The sequence below is a fragment of the Bemisia tabaci genome, chromosome 10 (assembly GCF_918797505.1).
Source record: "Bemisia tabaci chromosome 10, PGI_BMITA_v3".
Lineage (NCBI taxonomy): Eukaryota > Metazoa > Arthropoda > Insecta > Hemiptera > Aleyrodidae > Bemisia > Bemisia tabaci.
The window spans coordinates 11,268,065-11,293,020 of NC_092802.1; the positions used below are offsets into that span (position 1 = coordinate 11,268,065).

The window sequence follows — 24,956 nt, forward strand, 5'->3', positions numbered from 1 at the left end:
GATAAGGTAGTGTGGGACTCAACTCAATTTGATTTTTGTCTTTCCTATGAGCGGGAAGCTTGAATTCGTGCATAGGAAAATATGAATATTTTGGTGAAGAATTACGATTAGCAATTTCCGTTGTACAAATCGCGTTCCACGTAAAATTTTGATGAGAAAACATACATAATCATGCTAAAATTTTCAGTTTGTCAAGTGGTCTATGAGGAAATCAAAACATCGAAAAATGAATCGGTATAATTTTGAGAAATCGTTGCCTGTAAAAGATGAGGATGAAAAGATGTCTAGGTAGTAATTCTGGAATTTTCTGGTGGACGAAGTATCTACATACATCGGCAATTTTTTTTTTTTTTTTCGGGCATCAGTTCCAAACTCAATTTTACTGTGCCGCATTAGTTGCATTACATTTTGCAACGAGGGACCCTTATTTCTGGCCCAATTTAGAAACAGCATACATGCCAGATTATGGGGGAGCTAGAGGTAGTTTCTTATTGCAAAATGTAATCCAGTTGTACTGCTGCAAGAGTATCAAAGTCGATCAGATTCAAGATTGGTCCTTTATCTAACTCAGATTGCCATGCGAACTTTACTAGACTTTGCGACTCACAAATGGGAGTCTAGAGAATTTGATTACTTTTTTACATGTTTTGGTTTCCTGATCCTACGAGAGAAATTTCAACACAAAATTTTGGTAAATACGGGAAGTAAAACCTAAAATAACCCTTGCCTCCGGTTGATAATTTCAACAGAAAATTCAAGCTACTTCTTTTGAAGAAGTTTAATAAAAAGCTAGAGTTGATACCAACTTCACAATCAGAGGAATGCAAATTCCCAGTCACTCTATATATTGTTTTCTGCGCTGATTTACCGCAAACTGAACTAAAATCAACACAAAAGTGTTGGTTTATGTTTCACTTCCTACACTAACCAAAATTGAATCAGTGAGTTCGAAAACACACCAACTCGGGTTTTTTTCGATTTTCACTTTTTTACGGTTTAGTAACACTTATGGATAGAAGCATCTGCACACAAGAGGGAATTTCGAAATTGCAATCGGAAGTGCTCGAAACAGTGACGGGAAAAGGTAAAAACCGAAGTATTTCATTGGAAATACCAATTTTTGGCCATTTCAAGGGAAACGGGTGGCCATCAGATTTTGCGGTTTTCTTTTTTCGGTTCAGTTTACCTCATACCAACAAGTTATATAAATATTCAAGCGTTATTCAGGTCGAAAAAATTAAGTTTTTCAGGGCAGACTATGAAAAATCAGTACCTGAAAGTCGGTGAGAACGAAAATGCACCAACTCGGAAATTTTTAAACACTTAATGCGCTGTCATCAAACATGGTGTATCGATTTCAACTTGGTGCTTTACAAACTCTCTAAGTACTTGTCCTTTGGCAACAAAAAAGTTTTTCTTAAACTAACTTCTTCGCCCACTGCGCAGTTTTAGGTGTTTCCTGAACAATTTTTTTCGCGAGTTGGTGTGTTTTCGAACTCACTGATTCAATTGACACAAGAACACGAATATTTTTATCACTTTCGAGGAGAGGGTTGAAACCACCCTGAAACGTGCGTTTGTTGTTCTTCAGCCTTGTTTACCCATTTTCTTGTGTTTTTTTAGTTCCTGGTAAAATTAAATATATATTATAAGAATATTTTGACGAAAGTAGAAGCTAGTTTACCTGGAATGGTCCAAGTCTCGCTTGTTCCCCAGGAGGAGGGTTGTGTAGTAGGAAGGGAGTTTGAGGCTGTTCAATTTTTCCAGGAGGTCCTGCGCCTCTCGGAAGCTGTGCTGACTGGTCACACTGTAGACGACGACGAAAGCTTCGCCCCACCTAAAGTGGTCGTACAGGCACCCGTTTATCTGCAACAAACGCATAAACAACCTTTAGCGCACGGATTATCTCATCAAAACGCTCAGCAGCGAAGTTGGGATTCGTGTCCTCGCCGATAGGGCGCGCGACGCACAGTGGATCTAGCCAATAGAAGAGGTCGGACAAAATTTGGAAACTTCAAACGCTTATAACTCCGTTTATACAAAACTTTGAGGTTCTACAAAAGGTTCCATTGGTTTCCTCTTGGCATTCTCCTCTAGTAGCACCCCTTGAACTTAATAATTTGACTTAATAAACATCAAAATTTAGTTCCTCCCATTGACGAAAATCGAAAAATTTCAAAAATTTAACTTTCCCGCTCAAATTGCGAAAAAAATTCCGAACCTACTTGCGAAATTTCCGCTCTTTTTCAGTACTTCCGGGCCGCCCTTAAAAAATCAAAACTATTTCCGGACTAATATTTTAGGATTATACCGGACTATAAAATTCTCCGACGTGTAGCCACCCTGCTGTGACAATTAAAGGTATGCTAGATGGTTAAAACGACACAATTACAGACAGTTTTCGGGCGAGTTGGTTGTTCGAAACGTCAAACCATTCTTAGAAAGCAAAAAAAAGGTGACTTGAGGGTATTTCCCTGACATTTTCGTCATTTTCCCTGAAATTTCCACGTTTTCCCTGACTTTCAAAAATTCCCTGACATTTCTCGGTTTTCCCGGTACTCCCTGACTATGGCAACCCTGTAAACGCTTATAACTCCGTCAATACAAAACTTTAAGGCTCTGATAGTGGCTCAATTGGTATCCTCGTGAGATTTCCTGCTGAAAGCACCCCTTGAAATGTAAAATCTGGCGGAATAAACATCAAAATTTGCCTGAAAATTTGTTTTTGTCAAAAATTTCATGTCCGACCTCTCTAATTGACACGATCCACTGTGCGACGTCCCGCGCGCGGGATCTTTTTCAGGTTAAAAGCGATGACTCATCGAATTTCTCTGGATCTTTTCGCGACCGCTGCTGTGCTACGGAAAAACGCTGTATGAGCATTCGAAGATTGCCGAATTTCTCCCGATGGAAAGATTATTTTCGAGAGAAGTTACCATCGTTTTTTCTTGAAATTTCTAGAGACAACGGACAAAATTACGCAAAAAATTCTCGGAAAAATTCAAGGGAAAGAATCCACAAGTTTTAAAAGAAATTTGTATTGTAGTAGAGGAAATTTGGCAATGTCCGATTGTTCATATTACATTATTCCTTAGAGTGGCAAAACATGATGACGCATACTTTCGGAGGGTGAAATTTGCGTATCAGTAAGGCACCGTTGCAGTGCCTAGTTGTTTTAGTTTAATATTATTCACGCTAGGAATTATGCTTTTTTTCAAGATTTCAAGGTTGAATGAGTATGAGATTATCCATAAATAGATGACATTAACCAGAATTGGACCACATTTCGCAAAAATAAACTATACTATTTCTGGCTCGTTCATAAAAGCACTTATCTACATGGGGAAACTGACGACACATAAGTTGTTTCTGAGCGCTATAAAAGGTAATTTTTTACTGCGAAGTGTGTTCCAGTTGAGCTACTTACGTTTTGCAGTAAGGAACTATAATTTCTGGTTCGTGTGTATAAAAATACTCATCTGCATAAGGAAACTAATGGTGCGTCCGTTGTTTCTAAACAGAGGCAGAGACTCTAGTGCCTAACTGCAAAAATTTTGTTATTTTCAATGAAAAATAAAAACCATTACGGCGAATAACTTTCTATGAATTTTGTCATTATTATGGAAAAAGTAAGCAGAAAATTGCGATGTATCAGAATGCTGCTTCGTTTTCTGTTCAAAAATAAAACGAGACGGGAAAGCAGGCAATCAGTGCGATATATCGATTAATCTACCATTTAAACCTATGGAAAAGGATCGAATAATAGTGTGTTCGCAGCGAACACCTTAATAATAGATTCTGTACCACGGATTGAAATGGGGAAATATCGATAGTCGATCATTCACGCCACGCTACTGCTGGCAACGCCTGCTGTAGTTAGGTTTAAATCCATCTAAATATCTGCCTTAATATGCACTTACGATGGATATGGTGGTTCTCATTCCCGTAAACCGTATAGAAGTGGAGTCGTTGAAACGTTGCGAGGTAGAAACGTGTTTTCTGAACTAAGGAACCTATCGATTAGGTGTTGGTGAAATGATCAAATCACGGAGGAATCGCGGTGTGTGAAAGTGCCATAAAAGAGAGAGGAGACAGGAGCTTGCGGTAGATGTAAAGTGCTTTTTGGCTGACGGCAGCTTTTGCAAAGTTCTTGAATTAGCTGAGCATGACGTAAGTTTTGGGAAGAAGAGAGATAAACACTAACTTGCGATGAGGCGTGTAAGTTAGGATTTATTATTTTTACCGACGCTGAATTACACTGCAGTTTCAACATAACCTATTGTGCAATGTTTGTTTCCAGAAAAACAATGAGCATAACAGGCGAGCCAAAAATTAATTTTTAAATTCATCGAATACCTGGAAATTCCAGCGCTAAAAGGGACGCAGATGCTTCGTATAAGCTCGATCGTTTTGGGAACTTTAACGAGCGGTTAGAAAAGTGATAAAGCGTCAAGTAGTATTGAGGGATAATCGTTCGACTACGGAGGAAGATATCGCCACCTTCCGACCAAAGTATCACAAGCGCCGTGCGACGTTTAAAAATTTCCGCCGCCATTTTATTTTTTTTTACAAAGAAATTGTTCAACAAAGCTGTCCGAAAATTTTACTGAATTTTTTGTGTGCTGCCGATTAAATTCCAGTAAAATTTCAAACAGATTCAACTAACAATTTCTCTGTAAAAAAATAAAATAGCGAAGGAAATTTTGAAACGTCGCATGGCGCTTGTGATACTTTGGCCAGAATGTCATGATACATTGACGGCGTAAGTCCGCAATCACATATCTCGTTTGCGGTGTCTGAAAATCTCCGCCTCTATGTTATTTCTTTAAAGGAGAACTAATCGATATTATTCCTTGAAGTTTTTGCAGAATTTTTTTTCGGACAGAGAAGAAAAATCACGGCAATTTCCAAGAATTGCCGTTGAGTTGTTTTCCGTTTGAGAAATAAGGTATGCCAGGAAGTCTGCGACGGCTCAAACCGAGTTATGTGATTGCCGACTTACACCGTCGATATCCTTCATTGAAAGGAATTCAACTCTTGCAAGGATAAGGTCAACATTTTGGAGACTTCAACGAACGGTTAGGAAAATAAACCAATCGTCACAAACTACTCTGTAGTAATTGGACCGCGTTTAACAGAAAGGAACCAAGCCACATCAGCTGTTGCCAATTTTAACTGGGCAATTTAGTTTTTAATGAGAAAACGTTTGTGCGGATCCCTTCGAAAATATTAAGGAATTTGCTCCGTACTATGGAGAAAATTCACTAAAATTTGCACGAAAATCCGCACAACTGTTTTCATGTAAAAAATTGAATTAGCCAATTAAATTTGGCAATAGCTGATGTGGCTTGGTTCCTTTCTGTTTAACGCGGTCCAATTGTTCCAGTATGAAAGAGGAGAGGTTGTTTAATAAATTTCTCAAAATCATAGAATTTTTCTTCCGTATTTTTCATTATCTTGTAGATCATTTTTGGCAGATACACGTGATCCTACGGATTTTTGTGAAGTCCAGCAACTGATAATGGCAGTGAGTTGCGAGGGCCCTGCGCGAGATAGCAGCACTAGTACTGCCGTGATAGCGAAGAGAGCCGTAAGTGCAAAAAAGAAGTTTTGAGAAAACGGGCTCAGAAGCTTCTGACAAGAACATTTTATTGAAAGAAGCCTCCGTTCTTTGTCAAATTGCCACTAATCGTCCGGAAGACTCCTAGCAATCGTAAGGATGATTAAAAATCGACTGATTTTATTTCCATTACATAAAAACGGTATTTTTCATTTTCATGCTAGGTTATTGTTAGGCAAGACAGCCGTAAGTGCTACTTTGTGCATGCTTTCGTGGTTGCGTTTTGGACGCACAATAACAAACACACTTTCAGGTTAGAAATTGGCAGAAGAGGGCGGCACTTTACTGGAAAGCACTGTTCTCATTGGCTCTCATACATCTACGGCTGTCTTGAAAAAAAACTGTGTCATTTTTTGTGCACCTGCGGCTTTTTCATACGTCTCGTTTTCATTAAATTAGGATGAATTTTGCTGTTTTAGCTGTCTCAGTAATTTCATCTAAAAGAGTTTAGACGAATTTTGAAGAAAAATATATTTCGAAAATTTTGCACTTACGGCTCTCTTCGCTATCACGGCAGTATAGAACTGTGATTATTGAAATTGGTATAGACAAAGCAATAGACAAAAAGGACATAGGGAGTATGGAGCGATCCCATTGGTTGAAATGGTTGGTTCTTATAAACGAAGGGGGAAAATGATGGACTAACTGTCGGGTTTCTCGTGGGTTGCCGCTAATTAGTCTATTACCTACTGCCTTTGTCCATTGCAACCATCCGCTTCTACCAATGGGATCTCGCCATATCCCTTCTGTCATTTTTGTCTATAGCTTTGTCTATCAATTTCAATAATCGTCCTGCAGGTCCCTGACGTGACTTATTTACTCAGCGCGATCACTGTCAATCTTGTAGTTCACTGAAAAAAAATTCTCGCCGTTTTTACCAAGGTCCGTTAGTACCTTTACCATCTCACGTTTTTTTACTAATTATTGGTAATTTTACCTCGACAGACTGGTAAGCTAACCTAAAAACCGATATTTTTACTGTTTTTTTTTTTTCAGGTAAGAATACCACTTTTATTGGTTATCAATTCCCGGTAACTTTGCCATTTTATCTCGGTAATTCTACCACAGTCGATAAAAAATATTGGCGTTTTTACCAAGGTCCAGTAAAATTACCGAGAAAGTTCAATAATTTTACCGAGATTTCTCGGTAAAATTACCGATTCCATAAATGGTAATTTTACCAAGAAAAAACTGGGATCAAATAGAACCCTGAATTCTTGGTAATTTTACCCTTTTCTTCGTAAATACACCGAGATTTTTTTTTCAGTGAAGCACTAGTACCTGCTCAGAAATTTTTGCATTGGCTGTTAGGGGAGTCCGGGGTCCTATAGAACTGGTCCCTGGCGTGACTTATTTACTCAGCGCGATCACTGTCAATCTCAGTTGACCAAAAGGATTACCCGACCGCGGAGTCCTTCCTCGGATCCGCCAGAGCACTCATAGCGGAGCTTCCGAGGAGAAATCGAAGGCGGCGAGGCTGGCGGAGATAAAGGAGGCAGATAACAATAAAGACGACAAAATGATATGATTGGCGAGCAAGGAGCAAGAACAAGATGCCAAACCGCGAACAGGAGTAAGCGGAGGCGGCTCGGTTTCAACCACCGCGCGCCGCCGCGCCGCGGCCGCTTCCGCCGAGCGGTAGCAAATTCGTTCTTCTGCTCCGCTGTCCTCAGCAAAAACGCCGTAAACGCACTCCAATGTTGCCAAATTTCCTCTTCCAAAATATTTTGTTACTAGGGGCTATGCCCCCTGGCCGCTACGCGGCCCAACCCCCAGAGGACGCTTCGCGTTCACTTACACTGAAAAAAAATTCTCGGCGTTTTTACCAAGGTCAGTTGGTACCTTTACCATCTCACTTTTTTTACCAATTATTGGAAATTTTACCAAGACAGACTGGTAAACTTACCTAAAAACCGGTATTTTTACTGTTTTTGTCAAGTAAGAATACCACTTTTATTGGTAATCAATTCCCGGTAACTTTGCCATTTTATCTCGGTAATTCTACCATAGTTGATAAAAAAATATTGGCGTTTTTACCAAGGTCCAGTAAAATTACCGAGAAAGTTCAAAAATTTTACCGAGTTTCTTGGTAAAATTACCAATTCCATAAATGGTAATTTTACCAAGAAAAAACCGGGATCAAATAGAACCCTGAATATTTGGTAATTTTACCTTTTCTTAGTAAATACACCGAGATTTTTTTTCAGTGTAGGCCCGCGTCGACAAAAGAACGACCCAAAAAAATGGAAAGATTTTCATACCAAACTCTCATTTATACGATCTCCCTATGGCCGGGGGCAATTGGACCAATAAGAGTCGAATGAAAAAATCGGCATTGATTTCAATCTTCACGCAAAGACTTACAAGAAACGGAACGGAGCATTTCGTCGCTTTAGGATAGTCTGTAGGAAAGGAGCATACCTTCAATTCACTTACCAAACTAACAGACCAAGATTCAACATTTCTCGCTTAGTTCAATTTTGCCCCCCCTTTCTAAGCTTTCTGTTCTCCTTTAATATAAAAGAACCTGGGTCCTATTTTCAAATTTTGATTACAACGGGCTCATCTAGAGACTACTACCTGTCGATAACCGCAAAAGTTATGGAAATCGGCCCAGTAGAACGCTCAAACGAACTATGACAAAAAATGAAAAATTACATTGTTTAAATGGGAGAATTCGCAACTTTACCGCGTAATATAAAAAAACCTGGATTATATTTTCAAAATCTGAATAAAGCTGGCTCATTTAGAGGCAATTGCCTGTCGATGGCCGCAAAAATCATGAAAATCGCCCCGGTAGAACGCTGGAACTAATCGTTACCAGATATGGAAAATTAGGAGGTCTCGGAGCTTATATATATGATGATGACGAAAGTCATGAATTTTTTCGCTCGCAATTTGCAGACATTTCACATCGAATCACGAACGAAATCATGAGGAAAAATTGAGGAGAAACATTCGCAGATTTTCCCGGAAATTCGTGATTTTTCGAGGGAGATTTGGAAACTCTCGATGGCACATAGGATGTTCTTAATTAGCGCGACAGTGCTCTTTTCCTCACGCGGAACCGGGAAGACGCGCATCGGGTTTCGGAGCTTCCGTGCGCTGTTCTCGAATCGGGCGAGCTTCATTGAGCGCGCCCAAATGCTGCCATGCTAAGGAAAAACGCCGTATGAGCCTTCAGGGGTTGCCAAGTTTCCTCCGACAAAAGCCGAATTTCCTGGGAAAACTCTGAATATTATTTTCCAAAAGTTTCAGACAATTTTGCTCGCAATTTAATCTAAAATGTCTGAAAATTTCAAGGGAAAACATGAATAAATGTTGTCGAGTATACGTGTTTTATCAAGGGAAATTTGGCAACTCTCGAATGTTCATGAGTCGTTCTTCCTCAGCACGGTAGGATGGGCGTGCTGCGGGTTGATTGTTGAAATTGATAGACAAATCGATAGACAAAGAGGACTTACGGAGTACGAAGCGATCCTATTGGTTGAAATGGGTGGTTCTTAGACTGAGAAAGAAAGAAAATGATGGAGTGACTAAAGGGTGTCTCGAGGGTTACCGTTAGGTAGATAGTCGAAGAAGACATAGACGGAGTATGGAGCGATCTTATTGGTTGAAATAAGTGGTTCTTGTAGACTAAGAAAGGAAATGATGGACTAACTAAAGGGTCTTTCGTGGGTTACCGTTAGTTTGATAGTTACAGTTCTATGATTAACATCTGCTGATTTATCTATAGACTAAGGATTCTATAATTTTTTTTTTTTTTTTTTTTTTTTTTTTTTATGAGCTACATGTTCATACTCTATCTAAACATGGTATTTTTATATCAATCAATTTAGGCTTAATCGCATAAATTTGAGTAAAAAAATTATAGCATTTATCTGTGGTTTAAGGATAGGTGGGTTTCTTCCTTTTCTTGGGGTTTCAATTAAATGATCCCACTTTAGACCAGTAATTTTTTTAACAAAAAAGAGAGAAAAATGTTTAGTTTGAGAAAAGGTGATGAAAGGGCCTTCTACACAGACTTATCTCTGTTACGGAGGTCGTTTCAAGCAGGTCAAGCGGGTCAATTGAAATTGATATGGAGAGTATCTCGACAACTTATATCAATTCATTCATTTTACTTGCGAGTCGATCGTCCACTGAAATCATTTTAGTTGTGGAGATCAAACAATCACACCATCATATCACGACATGGTCACCATATTTTCATACATTTTGTAAAAGAAATCAACACAGATTGTACTAGAACAGAAGAAAGAAAGAAAGAAAGAAAGAAGAAGTGAAGAAGAAAGGTGAAGTTTTATCTTTATTAACAATTTTAACGACCTACATTTAAAACATTCCTGACCAATGTACTCAACGGATACGTGAAAGTAATTAATAATGCCAATTTGTCCTCATATGGACGAAGTCGCTCCATTCCAATACTTCAAAATCGACTCAATTAATCCAATTTTGCCCGTGAATAAGACTGTAATTTTTATCCAAAAGTTGCTCATGTTTACGGGTAAAAGTTAGTAAAAGTTTCAGATGGTTCAACAGTTTGCTATTAAAGATACAATGTGCAAATGAAAATTTTGCAACGCTGGAATGTAATCACGTTCTTTCTGAAGGAATTGCTGTTAATATGTCTTATTCGTTAATCATGCCCAAAGACTGGATGGTCGGACAAAGCGTTCAATACACCTGGTAAATTTTGAGAGCCTGGTTCCTTTTAAAACATCGACCGAAAGTTCAACAGCAAATACGATAGTGCTGAGGGTTAAGCCCACACCAAGAGCGATAAAAGCCGGCTGCAAATGCTGCATCGTAAAGGCCTCGGCTGGATCTTCATCTTCATCACCCGTTAAATATTCTTCAGCAGCGACATAAGGGGGCAAACCCTTGCTTAAGTAATCAACAATCCCTGCCTCTACGTAGGAAATAATTTTCCGCACGTAAAACTCGGAGAGGTACGAGTTTCTCTGGATAATGAACGTTTGCGGGTACGTAAGCACGCACTCCTTAACCAAATGGAACTCTCCCATAGTATCTGGCAACACATTTTCAACGGCAAAAAAGTTAGCGCGGTACCTCTGATGCAAGTTATAAACGGCAACCTCGAAAGCATCCGATTGCAATATGGACTGTAAATTGGATCTTATTGTCTCGACAGCTCTTTTCACCGGAGCACTCAAAGTGGCGTTTTCGTAGATCGTATACCAAAACTCCGTATGATTCAAATACGTCCCCTCTTCCAATTCTTTGCTCAGAATGCCCGCATAGTAAGAGTGTCCCCTCCGTTAGTTTATTTTTCAGAGAATTGTAAAAGCTGTAATCCTGCAGGCGCTCGAGAGAAGTTTCCATATCCTGGGTTTGAATGAACAAGTTCGAGTTACTCAGATCTTCCAGGGTATCGATCTCGGGGTACCGCAGGGATTTCGACAGGAGAGTCGTCATCTGGCTCTGCAGAACCGTGACGACGATCAGGACGAAGAAAGACACGATCAAAAACAGGATTTTTCCGGTTACGACTCGCCCCAGAAGCAGTCTCGATGGGCTACCGATCGTCAAGAACGAGTAGAGGTATAAAATCACCGACGTATGCTCGAAGGTTAGTCGCTCCCTCTCTGAATAAAGTAGGTTAAATCGTGTTCTTTGTAAATAATGAAAAATGTATATTGCTGCGAGAATTGTTAGGACGGCGATCAGAATGACCGTCCAAACTTCCAAAGAGAAGCATTTGAAAGGGAGGATGGATTGCGGGACGAAACCGCTGCGCGGCGTGGCGAAACAGAAGGAACAAGACTGGATGGCTGCCGAAAAGTCGAACATAGAGACGTCTCTGAGCGGGAAGTTGGTTGCCTCGAAGATGAACATGTCCAAATTTAACTTTAGAGCTTTTTCGTGAAGATCGATGTGATTAGACTCAAATGTTCTGATGATGTATTTAGGGTTCGCGACCTCGGTTAGGCCGATGTTGCACTTTAGCTCATCCTTAAGATCGGTGGTAACGTAATCGAGGGTGCGCCAATACCCTGGATCCGTGTCGCCTCCATAGAGGTAAACTCTGGGCACATAGAGGACACCCACTTGGAATGCTCGTCCCGGTGAGCCGTTTAGAAACGCATCGTGGTTGTAGCAGGTGAGGCCTATACACAAAGTGGTCCGGAGTCCTTTGAAGAAGCGCCAGAAAAACTTGAAAAGGAACGCCAGTTGATGTTCACGAATGTTGTGGCGCCCTTTAGTGCTGATCAGGGGAAGCATGAAGATTATGTAGTTGTTCGAGTTCCAAATGCGGTTCGCAAAAAGCCCCCTGGTCAATTTACTGAGAGAATTTGTTAAATCCGAATCCCCGTTTAACTCTGATCTTCTGATGTGGAGCGTGAAATCGCATGTTTTGTTAACGTCGATAAGATCGAAATCGTCGTTTTGGATACAGTATTGGTTCAATTTTGGCGAGGGTGTTCTCTTCGCTTGGTCGATGGCGGTTTCGTCCGACGCTGATGCGGAATCCAGGATCAAACTTGGGATTTCGTCAAGCTCGTTGAGAAAAATTATTATGTTCCTCGTGGGCTGTCTGACTGCCGAGTAATGCAGCCAGATGTGATTGGTGATGAGCACGGTTCCGATCAAGTTCTCGTGTAGATTTCGGATGAAGCTTTGAATCGGAAAATCGGGGTTCATGTTCAGCACGTAAAATAGCGCCTGCTGTGACATGTCTACAGTTTCTTTGCATAGAGTTGTGACGAATGAGATCTGCCTCTCTTCCTCGCTATTGGATAGTTGAAATGCAGGATTTTTCTGACTGCTTTGAACGGTCAGTGCAAGAAGGAACAAGACAAGTTTGAAACAAAACTCCATCAACTGCGGGATCATAGCTGAATCATAATGAAGTGAACATGCTTGATGGATCCACTGAAAAAAAAATATGGTAACATATATTTTGAGTCTACTTAATTTTTTACACGATGATACTATTTAGTGGAAATAACCAGAATGATAGTATTCACCAGAACTCTGATGATATCCTATATATTAAAATGCAAAGTCCCGAATCTTTGGGCGTTAACTTTGAGAGAACCACCGGACCGATTTGCCTGATCTTTTTTTTAAATGAAAGCCCCTGAGCTGTAGATTTGCAGGCTGTTGTTTGTTTTTTGATTTTTTCAAATTTTCTCCCATAATTTTCTCAAATTTTCTTTGATGCATTAAAACGGAGGTCCGAATCTTTAGACGTTAACTTTGAGAGAACCACCGGACCGATTTGCATGCTTTTTTGTTTTAAATGAAAGCCTGTGATCTGTATGTTTGCAGGCTGTGATCGTTTTTTCGATTTTCTCAAATTGTCTTCCTTTTATCGACGAGTGAAGTTTAGCTGGGCTCAAATTTTCTCCCATTTATTCAGACTAAAGTCCGCATTTTGGGACATTAACTTTGAGAGAACTGATTTGCATGGGTTTTTTTTAAATGAAAGCTTCTGATCTGTAGATTTGCAGGCTCTAATTGTTTTTTCGATTTTCTTAAATTTTCTTACTTTTATCGACGAGTAAAGTTCAGGTGTTTCGAGCGGTCGTCCGGCCGCTACCTGCTTGCCCGTCCCTAGGTACCCCCCTCTACGGTCTCAGCCTAACCTCCCGCCACGTTCTTTCGGCTATCTCCGTTTTCTTTCGTAAAGCTCTCCTCCCACCAACCTCAAAGAAGGAAGATTGGGTCGCATTAGTGATGGCGATTCTTTGACTGAGAATCGATTCTCCTGGATCGATCTGAATCGTATAGGGAGAATAGATCCGATTCAAAGATCGGGTCAAAAGAATCGATCTTTCAAAAGATCGATCCAACGATCCGATCTTTCCCGCCGATCTGAAATTTCAAAATGAGCCAATAATACATGCTTAAATTTGTCATGTGACGATTCTGAATCGATTCAAGATCGTCACGTGACGATCTTTTAGTGCATCGTGGATCGAGTTTGTAAACAAACGAATAATGGATAAATATAAAGAATTTGTCTGATAACAGTTGATCACAGAATAGTAATCAGTGTGTGGAGATTTTTGATTGAAATCGATCGTATCTAGTATTTTCATTTTTCTCCGATGGAACCATGATATGACGATCCGATCCGATCCGATCGATCTTCCCGATCCGATCCACACGAATCGTCACGTGACAAAAGATCGATCCCTTGCCGATCCGTTCCGTCCGATCTTTTGTGACTAGGCAAAAAGAGCTGAAAAGAATCGGAGAAGATCGGGACGCAAAGAAAGGCAATTGAGCAGGATTATGTGCGATAACCTCTCAGGAAATATGTTTGTATAGAATCTTCTTCATTTTCAATCAAGTCGTTAAGTTCCGGAGAGAAAATATACTCAAAAGTTAGGAATATTAGGAACCGATTCTTTCGATCCGATTCCAGGTGAAATGAATCGATCCACGCAAAAAATCGTCGTGAAAGAATCGATTCGATCTTCTCGATCTTTTGGTCTCGGAGAATCGATCTTTTGGAAGATCGATCCAAGAATCGCCATCACTAGGTCGCATTGTCGTTCGTCACTCGCTACCAACATTCCTTCGCAATCTCTCGGCTGCTCCGCTTCACAGCTTCTTGATATCTTGGCATCTTATTCTCTGCGGCTTGACTGACCCTGACTTATTAACTGCAGTATTGCGTATTGCTAACAACACGTATTGTTACAGACATTTTATTCATCATTATTAAATAGATTCAACTTATTGCTCCAATTCCAATTAAGCTACTGTACCACAATTGCTAGCTGTGGAGGGCGCCCGTAGGGCGCCTGGAGCAGCTAGTGTCAATTATTTCACTATGTCAATTATTTCACTAGGTCGATTATTTCACTTTGTCGATTATTTCACTTCGTCGATTATTTCACTACGTCGATTATTTCACTACGTCGATTATTTCACTACGTCGATTATTTCACTTTGTCAATTATTTCACTTCGTCAATTATTTCACTATGTCAATTATTTCACTACGTCGATTATTTCACTACGTCGATTATTTCACTATGTCGATTATTTCACTATGTCGATTATTTCAATATGTCGATTATTTCAATATGTAGATTATTTCACTATGTCGATTATTTCACTACGTCGATTATTTCACTACGACGATTATTTCACTACGACGATTATTTCACTATGTCGATTATTTCACTATGTCGATTATTTCACTATGATTATTTCACTACGTCGATTATTTAACTACGACGATTATTTCACTACGACGATTATTTCACTATGTCGATTATTTCAATAAGTCGATTATTTCACTTTGTCAATTATTTCACTATGTCCATTGTTTCACTATGTCGATTGTTTCACTACGTCGATTATTTCACTACGTCGATTATTTCACTACGTCGATTATTTCACTACGACGATTATTTCACTATGTCGATTATTTCAATAAGTCGATTATTTCACTATGTCGATTATTTCACTATGTCGATTATTTCACTATGTCGATTATTTCCCTATGTCAATTATTTCACTATGTCGATTATTTCACTACGTCAATTATTTCACTACGAGGATTATTTCACTACGACGATTATTTCACTATGTTGATTATTTCACTAAGTCGATTATTTCACTTTGTCGATTATTTCACTACGACGATTATTTCACTACGACGATTATTTCACTATGTCGATTATTTCAATATTTCGATTATTTCACTTTGTCAATTATTTCACTATGTCCATTATTTCACTGTGTCAATTATTTCACTTTGTCGATTATTTCACTATGACGATTATTTAACTTTGTCGATTATTTCACTATGTCGATTATTTCACTATGGCGATTATCTCACTATGTCGATTATGTCACTATGACGATTATTTTACTATGCCGATTATGTTACAATGTCGATTATGTCACTATTATTAAAATAGTCCAATAAAAGTCTTGTTTGCTATAATATGGTAAATGCTGCGATAGAGTCTGGTGTTCATTACCCTAATCGGATCTCTGTGTCAGAGTATGGTGAAATCTACCATATTTTTTTCAGGGTCCCTATACATACTGCCGTGCTAAGAAGGAACGCTGAATGCGCCATCAATCGTTGCCAAAGAGCGACGCCAAGAATGGCACAATTTGTGACATGTATTGTAAACAATAATCATGTTTTTAATTTTTTTAATTATTACTACATTTCAGACCGTATTGTTTATAGAACATTGTTATAGAATAGACTTTGTAGCATTATCTCAATAAAATATGCAAACTTTCAGAAATTTAAAAAAAAGAAGGAAAAATGGAGAGAAAACATTAAAAAAATATTTAAATAGTCTAAAAAAGAATTTAAAGAATTTTTCCCGGATCTAAAGTGTACTGAGGACCAACAGTTTCACTTCATTTTTAAAAAGTTTGACAGAGGATCTTAATTTGTCCACTAAAGCCCCCATTTTTGACCACTGTGCGACGTGAATTTGTGAAGCTGAACACAATTTCATGCATTGATGACCGATAAGAACATTGTTAGCCATGAAAACTGCAGCAGACCGACAATTTTACTTCCATTTCTAAAAATTTGACCAAGAATCCTGATTTGTCGACGATTTCTCCCCATTATGGACCACTGTGCGACCAAAATTTTTGAAACTGAACACAGTTTAATGCTTGGGGGCCCAATGAGAACATTTACAGCCGAAACCCATCAAAGGTGTAACTTTTTCGTCCATTTTTCTCGTCTTTTTGCTGTAGAAATGCTGTCCAGAATGATGACGATTTGGCAACTTTGCCCCTCATTTCTCAAAAAACCGTGCGTATACTCAAGCTAAAATTTTACCCAGAGTTTTAGGGTACCGTAAGGTATCGTTTGGGCCCGGTTTCAGAAAAATCCCTTCTGGCCCAAATTGTGCCAAAAAACGGTCGTTTTTGGCGTCGCTCTTTCCTTTGGAAGATCACGCGAATTCTCGGGAAAATTTGTAATTATTGTTCTTCCAATTTTTCAGATAATTTTGTTCGCAATATCACCTAAAGTTACTGAAAATTTCAGGGAAAAATATTCGTAGCTTTCCTCAAGCATAAACATTTCATCGAAGGAAAATTTTGCAACTCTCGCATGTTCATACGGCGTTATTCCTCAGCACGGCAGTGCACTGCTTTTAACGCAATGCGGGGAGTATTCATGCAGTCTTGTAGGCGCTTATATGGGCCTTACGCCGACCGCACTGTTTGGCGCAATGCGTGAAGTATTCCTTCAGTCCTGCAGGCGCTAATATACGTTTGAAGCCGGCCGCACCGTGTTTGGCGAAATTATTCGAACTCGTGTTAGAATAACCGTGGCATCGAATAATAGAGCTTTAAAGGCCCATGCTGTGTTCCGGCGCCATAAGAGCATTACTTCGTTGCCTCGTTTCTCCCTATTAAATATTTTTTCCGAGGAAAGTTAGGAAAGTTCTTTATACCCATGACCATTATTCAATCTTTTCACTTCATTTATCATCAGAAGATAAAACATCGATGACCTGTCAACAAACTAACCTAAACTAGCGTTGGCATAAAAATGCGTTTATTTTCCAACTGTCTCCTGTTTTGCCAAACGTCTACCTTAAATTATCTTCATTTTAAATTTCTGTAGCAGATGTTATCGCGCAATCTTTGTGCCTTTTTCGCGTCATCCTCGTATGTTTTCTTAGACCTTTCGCGCAATCCTGGATTACCGTAAAAAATCTCCGAACCTGTTTTATTCATTTAAAGGAGAGCAAATCAACATTATTTCTTGAAGTTTTCTCAAAATTTGCTTTGCGCAAAAAATCACGGAAGTATTTAAAACTCGACGTTCGATAGTTCTCCATTTAAAAATGTAAGTGTTTAAAGTATGAAAGGAAGTCTGCAACCTTGCGAACGGATAAACTCGGTTTGGAGGTTTCACCGTCGCAATGCTTTATTTCGATTGAGGGGCTTGGAGGACAAGGGTCATAAGTGCAATTTTTGAAAAAACTGAGATATTAATGAATTTAAGTGAAATTAGTCTTAATGCCTATTCTGTGAAAAATTCCCTCCCAAATTCCGATTTTCAAGCATCAAAAAGTCAGTTTGAACATTATTTTTGCCTTAAGGATCCACATAATTTTGAAACGTCAAAGACGTATTCCTTGAAATAGCAATAACTGCACTCGTGCACCTTGTCTTCCAATCCCCTCAATTATAATCATTAAACCCTTTTTCAGAAATCTAGTCGCAAGGCTGTAAGTAGTATGATCGATAAAAGATACGCTTTGGATAATCAAACTCTAGTCATCAATTTATGAGAACAGATGGATTTCTTAATAGTTCTGCTATCCAATTGCCTAGGATCTATCACTTAAGAGGTAGTTGGAGCGAATCGGTAAATTCTTCCATCCAACTCAAGAGAGAGATACTTCAAGACAAATGACACTTACATAATATTAGCTGATTAATTAATGCTCACTATAACTTGGCCGTTTAAATTTTGGAAATGGATAAGACACCAATCACTTTTAACAAAAATTATTCATTACAACTTCAGTTGTAAGAACAGATAGTGCGTAGTGATGCCTGTTGGAAAGAAAATTGACCTCGTTTTGAAAGTGTTTTGGGGTAGCACACAAAATGACATTGATAAAGTATTTTTCATAAGCTGAGCCGGATAATAAAGTAGCACTTACGAGGAAAACACTCAGTTACGATGTTCGGAAAATATATTTTTTATCCCCTTGTTCCTTCTTAGTTATTATATTGCGGTATGGTACGTTTCATTCGGTATTCAGTCGCAGTAGAAATCAACTATTTTCTGTAATTCTTGTAAACGGGTTTGTTTTGGTCTTTTAGTAATATAAGTATGATATCAAGTTATTTTGTTCCAGTTTTTGACTTATTATTGGACTCGTAAAACGGAACTTTTCATTGATTTATCCACTAATTGAATTAGTAAGAACGAAAACACACCAACTCTGAAAAATGAAAGTAACCAAGAGACACACACAAAACTGCACAGTAGATAAAGAAATTAGTCTGAGAAAAATAGTTTTGGTGCCAAAAGATGAGCACTTAGTGACAATTTAAAAGTCCATGTTTGAACAGATGCGCTAACTTCAATGACCTTTATAAAAATTGACTATCTTTACTGAAAATTGAGCATTTTTGAGTTCACGAGTTGGTGTGTTTTCGATCTCACTGATTCAATCAGAGTCTACGCTAAATAAGTTTACGCACGTTTAGACTGCGACAGAATATTGTCTGACGTCAAGTTTACATGTAAAGTAAATGAAAGAAACAAGATGTTGGGGTCTTCTGTCGTAGTCTAAAATTGCGTGTATTTACTTGACGTAAATTCTACATACGTAAATCAGCAAAATTAAATTAGACAGCGATTTCAAAGTTGTATTATCGTAAAAAAAAATGTACTTTTAGAGTCAATTTTTGCAACCTTGGAATGGAGTTAAGTTCCTGCGTGTTGGAAACGACAAAATGTCGGGAGTCCATGATCGAAGTCTGTTTAAACTGGACGCACAGAAATGATATTCGATGGTTCCACAATACACAACGGCAATTTTAAGAGTGGCAGAAATTAAACACCGATGTCTCAGTGTGCGACTTCCATCAGTCTGCAGAGCACTGGATAAAAAGTCGCTTTGAATCTAGAGTCCAGACTCTTAAAAACATTGACCAAAAGAAACACTCTTGATTCAATCGGATTTTTTGCTTGAATCAATCCAGTGTACGAACCATTGACTTCAATTTTCACCAAATATTTTCTTATTTTCATCCAGAGGCTCCCCTATGGATGACGTCACGAGGACGGCATAAACGTCGATAACGGACCCTGTCGTGGCTCGGTATCGTTGCGCGTGTGACGACAGGACGGGGCCACTCACACGACAATGACGTCACTCGTCTCGTCACCAGTCGTAAATAAGAGTGAATGCTGCCACTCGCAATGTTGCCAGGTTGTGTTATAATATGTACGTATGGGACCATCCACGGAGAAGGGACCGTAGTATACGGAGAATTTTCAATGCAGTAATTGGACTACATTTTGCAATTTGGAACTGTAAATTCTAGCCCGGTTAAAAAACAACGTATATGACACTAGTTTCCCTAAGCACATGAGTGTTTTTCCAGAAGAGCCAGAACCGAGGCAGAAGATATCGCATCTTTTAGGTATAAAATCTCGGCATATTTTGAATTTTTAGCAAAACAAAGGACGATAGCCCCTGCGCATGAGCCTAAAGAATCATTCTGAACCCAAAAATTGGCAAGATTCAGAGAAATGAAAGCAGCATAGTGTTTGGAACAAACCTCGCATTCGATTCAGCAATCGATTTTTGTATCGAGTGCGAGGTTTTTTCAAAATACTATTCTACTTGCATTTCTCTGAATTTTGCCGATTTTTGGATTTAGAAAGATTCTTTAAGCTCATACGCAGGAGATATAGTCATTTTTTTGCTAAAAATCCAAAATCTGCCGAGATTTTTTACCTAATCGATGGGATATATCGCATGCCAGTTCGACCACGTCACTTGAACAGGGTGTCTAGTATTTTTCAATTTTGAAAAATTCTGATATTTTCCGATATTGTATAAAAATCCCTGAATTTTTCATTTCGATAATTCCTGATATTTTCCTGATTTTTCTCGACTCCTGGCACGGTAGGCAAAAAGCAGTAAGACTTTCTCCGCTGAGGAGATTCGCGTAAGAAAAATCCTGATAAAACGTCCGATTTTCCTGATATTTTCCTGATTTTTTCCTGATCGGCCAAAATTCCTGATATTTTCCGATTTTTTCCGGGTTTTCCTGATGCTAGACACCATGTTGAGCTGGCGAATTACCTAAATGATACTATAAAAGTGCTGCATTTCCAACACAATCTGGCAAGTACATCAATGGGACGGGAGCCGGGATGGAGAGATGCTAATCGAGGGGTTCGTGGTCGTGTTATGCAAGGGGCGCGGCTGCCGCTCCGGAGATGGGTCCCCGGGAGTTCGTACCGCGGTGACGTCGTTTTGGGGAGGTCCGACAACTTCGATAACAGGTTCCTCCTCGGTGCATAACCTCGCGGCTCGCATGATGCACGACGGATAAGTGCCGTTCAGAACCGCGTGTCTACCAAAAAAGGTAGGGCTACACGGAAAAAAAGGGTTTTCTTCCGTCAGTTCCTATAATTATTGCTGTTTCTACGCAGGAATCTGGGTTTTTTAGGTGACCAGTCTGCCGTAGAGTCTCTCTATACTGAGAGTTAATACACCCCCCCCCCCCTCATCGAGTCACAAACGGGAAAAAAGATTATACAAATTAAAAGTTTTTCGTGATCTTTGATCGGCTCATTCTCAAATTCCTTTCTCCGTTCCCCCTCTCACTCTCTTTGTGCTTTGCCGAACCCGTAATTCCTCGGTCCATTCCAGATTAAAATCTTTGCGATTGGTGAAACTGTAATCTTTGTTCCCGTTTGTGACGCTGTGAAGGTCTAAAATACGGGAACCAATCAGGAATGGATTCGTATTGTCTTTACTCTCAGTAGAAAGGGACTCTACGACGGATACAGGGCGTTCAGAACTGCGTGTTCACCAAAAGAGGTAGGCTCAAGGAAAAAAGGGATTTCTTCCGTCAGCTCCTATAATTATTGCTCTTTCTACGCAGGAATCTAGGTTTTCAGGTGACTAGTCAAGAGTACCTGTATAGCGAGAGTATAGACAGATGTGAAACTCCGAAAATCCATCAGGCCTTCACCGATGCCTAAAGTTGGGGCCCAGAAATGCAGCCAACCTATGAATTTTAATTATCCAGAGCGATTTACTAGTACAATTATTACGAACGATCGTTTATGAAGCACGTATTTGACTCAGTTTTTGCATAAATTTACCCATTTTTGCGGAAGAACGCTCATTTATGTACATTCTTAGCCATCTTGGTTAGAATTGGAATCTGCAGACTGGCAGTGAAATTTTGTGCGTTAGAAGTTGGTTAGAAGGGTGGCTGCACTTTTGGGCACTAAGCCCTCCATGAAGCGATCTGTCCATGCTCTCGCTATAAAGGTACTCTAGACTAGTCTGCCGTAATATAGAGTACCTTTATACGGAGAGTATGGACGACTCGATTTATGTAGCTCTTAGGGCCCAAAAGGGTGACAATGTGAAAAACGAAAATCACTAGAAAAAAGCCGCTGCCAACCTATGCATTTGAAAGATTAATCAATAGGGCCGACAGCGTATTGTAAACAAGCGTTTCTAAGGGTTAAGACTTTGACATCTGAGACAACTTATGCGAAATCAAAGTTTAATTAGTCCTACCGTTAGTTTCCCTCTGCAGATAGGTGCTTTAATGGATGAGTCAGAAATTATGGCTCCTAATTGCAAAATGCAGTCCAAATGATAGTGCTGACACCCACTACAAGATCCCGGAGGAATCTTGCGTGGGCAAAACAATATAATTTAATTTCATTCAGACTAATCGTGGTGGACAGTGTAACATTGTTATTCTTCTTCAACGAATTTCTCGTATAAAAAATTGATACTGTTCAAGAAAGATAATGACAAAATGGTGATCAGAAATCATGGACGATGAACCATGCGGATCGTACGTTTCATCGTCGTCTCTACCCTGCTTAGTCGTTAGCTTCTGTGATTAACGCAAATAGCATCTCTCGTTTACCCCAGTAAAAACCCCTCGAGGTTCGATTGGTTTAGTCAATCTTCCTCCAAACAGCCACTGAACACCGTCAAGATCCCGTGATTGAAAATTCGCTCCAATTTGCTGCATCGATCACTTTCATCTTCGTAGTTTACGGAGGCATTCCGCGAACTAACCTCACCGGGACTGCTTCAGAGGTTTCCTTGTTTGGCCTTCCTACTTGAAAAAAGCAGTTTATTTTTCGATTGGCCGCGCTTTAATCAAAAGAAACTGTATTCATTCTGACATGAGCCCCAAGATCCGTAAGAGAACATGCATAGCAGGGCTCATGTCAAAATGGGTGTAGTTCCTTTTCAGTTAAATGCGTCTGATTGATACGTGCGCGGAAGATAGGATCGACGACCCAGTTCGGGAATGTGCGGACAAGGCGCCGGCGACTCGGAAAAAATGCGGGAGGCTGAACTATTTGGCCGGGGGCCGAGGACCCCCTGAGGCTGCTATCTTCAATTTTAAACTTGTTGCCAAGTGAGTCTGTGCTGACGTGATAGCAAAAAAAAGTGATAGTAAGTAGTAAGTAGTGTGTAATAGTGCATGATAGTAAGTGCCAAAATGAAGTTTTGAGAAAATGAGATCAGAAGCATCTGACCAGAAAATTTAATTGAAAGTTGCCTCTAATCGTCCAAAAGACTCCTAGCAATCGTTTGGATAATCAAAAATCGACCGATTTTATTTAAATTAAATATGAAGCGGTATGTTTCATTTTCATGCTCGGCAAGACAGCCGTAGGTGCTACACTGGAAAAAAACATTGGATCTAGAGTCGAGACTCTTAAAAACATCGACAAGAAAAAGTACTCTTGATTCAATCAGAATGTAGCTTAAATCAAGAACCAAGCCTCTTAATTTAAGCGGATTTCGTTTCGATTCAAGCAAAAATCCGATTGAATCAAGAGTATTTTTTCTTGTCAATGTTTTCAAAAGTCTGGACTTTAGATTCAATGTGTTTTTTTTCCAGTGTACCTTTGTTTGCATTTGTGCTTGCGTTTTGGACCCACAACAAACGCGTTTCCAAGGTATATTCGTTTTATTTCGTTAAAATATCAGTTAATAATTCGAATTTTATCGGAGGCAACTTGGTAACGTCTGAACGCTCTTACGATGTTTTTCCTTAGCGTGGTAGTGTATTTTACGGGTCTTCACTCCGCGAGTGATCAAACTTTTTCCACGGGTGATCTGGCAGTGATGCGTTCGAGCTTTGGGGACAGTGAGTAGAGCAAAAGTGCGCCTATGCCCGTATTAGTAAAGTTGCAGTTCCTTATCTTGACCTCGTCCAGTCATCGGCACGAGGCCTGAGCTGCGAAAATAAATAGTGTGCCTGCTTCACCAAGGAGTGTGAACTTGCACTCGCATAAAAATATGGCCGGCTTCGTGTCATCGGGATTCCAGAATCCATTCAATGGGAACGGAACCACTTGAATGTGACCGTCCTTCGTAACTCAATGTAGAACGTCGTCGGAGGAAACTTTCCGGTTTTTTCTGTAGAAAAAAATGTGTCGTTATACCTTCCGGCCAGAGTATCACAAGCGCCATGCGACGTTTAAAAATTTCTGCCACCTTTTTAGATTTCTTACAGAGAAACTTTTGGTTGAACAATTATCACAGAGTAGTTTGTGATAATTAGTTTAATTTTCTAACCGTTCGTTGAAGTCTCCAAAATGTTGACCTTATCCTCGCAACGCAACAGTTGCATTCCTTTCAATTAATGATGTATCATCACCTTCTGGCCAAAGTATCACAAGCGCCATGAGATGTTTAAAAATTTCCGCCGCTATTTTATTTTTTTACCTTGTCTAGTGATAAAGCTTAAAAGATCTCAAAATAGACTTTTTGACCATGAACGCTGATTCACTTTATCAAGGCCGTCATAAACTCAAATCACGAACAAACTATTTGACTTAAAATACACTAAAATTTTAAGAACTATTATGCAGCAACTCTGTAGAAAAACTTGGCGGGACGGGAAGGGTCGTAGTAGTAACAAACATTATACGCAAGAGGATGGATGTCAAGAGGATGGTCATTCATCAGTGCATCATTACGAAGCATTACGGATTACAATGAGTGTAAAGAACTGTAAATTTAACGTTGCTGAAAGTGCGGACGACCATTATAAAAATCAAAACGAGAAATAGAAAGCCACATAAATCGTTACTTATTACTGTTTTACGATGACGGTTAAAGTGTACCACCTCCACAATCATTTAGCAGTTCCCGTTATCAATCGTGCAAACAAATACACTCATATTTTTACGAAGGAAACATGTTCTTTTTCTGATGAGTCCTGCATCCCATTGGAACATGTGTATCTCAGGGTTTGTAAGGAAATGAGCATGTGCTCTTCGTGAAAATGAGAGAGCGAACGCGCAACAATCAGCAACGGTCGTTCTCTTGACGAGTCGCCACGGAAAAAAGAACGTACCTCCATTTCAACGATGCAAATTTCCATTCGTAAATTGAACCTTTAGATTTACTTAACTTAAATTTTAATAAAATAAGAACAGTAAATTAATTATATGTATACAAATCATAATTTTACCACATCAAACTTGATGAATTCATTAGTGTACCAATCAAATAAATTACATTCCTACAAATTGCACTGATTATTCTTCTGACCACACCAAAAAATCAGCTAAGTTTTGGACAGTAACAGGGCCGGATGTA

General features: G+C 39.4%; 1 protein-coding gene across 3 annotated transcripts in view; it reads right to left on the reverse strand.

Annotated features, from left to right (window-relative positions):
* Nucleotides 1–24,956, reverse strand: part of LOC109044693 (ras-related and estrogen-regulated growth inhibitor-like protein) — a 214,140-nt gene that overhangs the window by 33,303 nt on the left and 155,881 nt on the right. For 2 of the 3 annotated variants that reach the window (XM_072305300.1, XM_072305301.1), the window contains exon 4: nucleotides 9,422–12,520. In XM_072305300.1, the coding sequence (XP_072161401.1) occupies nucleotides 10,709–12,520 (1,812 nt within the window). In that variant the 3' untranslated portion in view covers nucleotides 9,422–10,708. Of the gene's footprint in view, nucleotides 1–1,684; nucleotides 1,867–9,421; nucleotides 12,521–24,956 lie in introns of those variants that run through there. The other variant, XM_019062521.2, reaches the window with a different exon arrangement.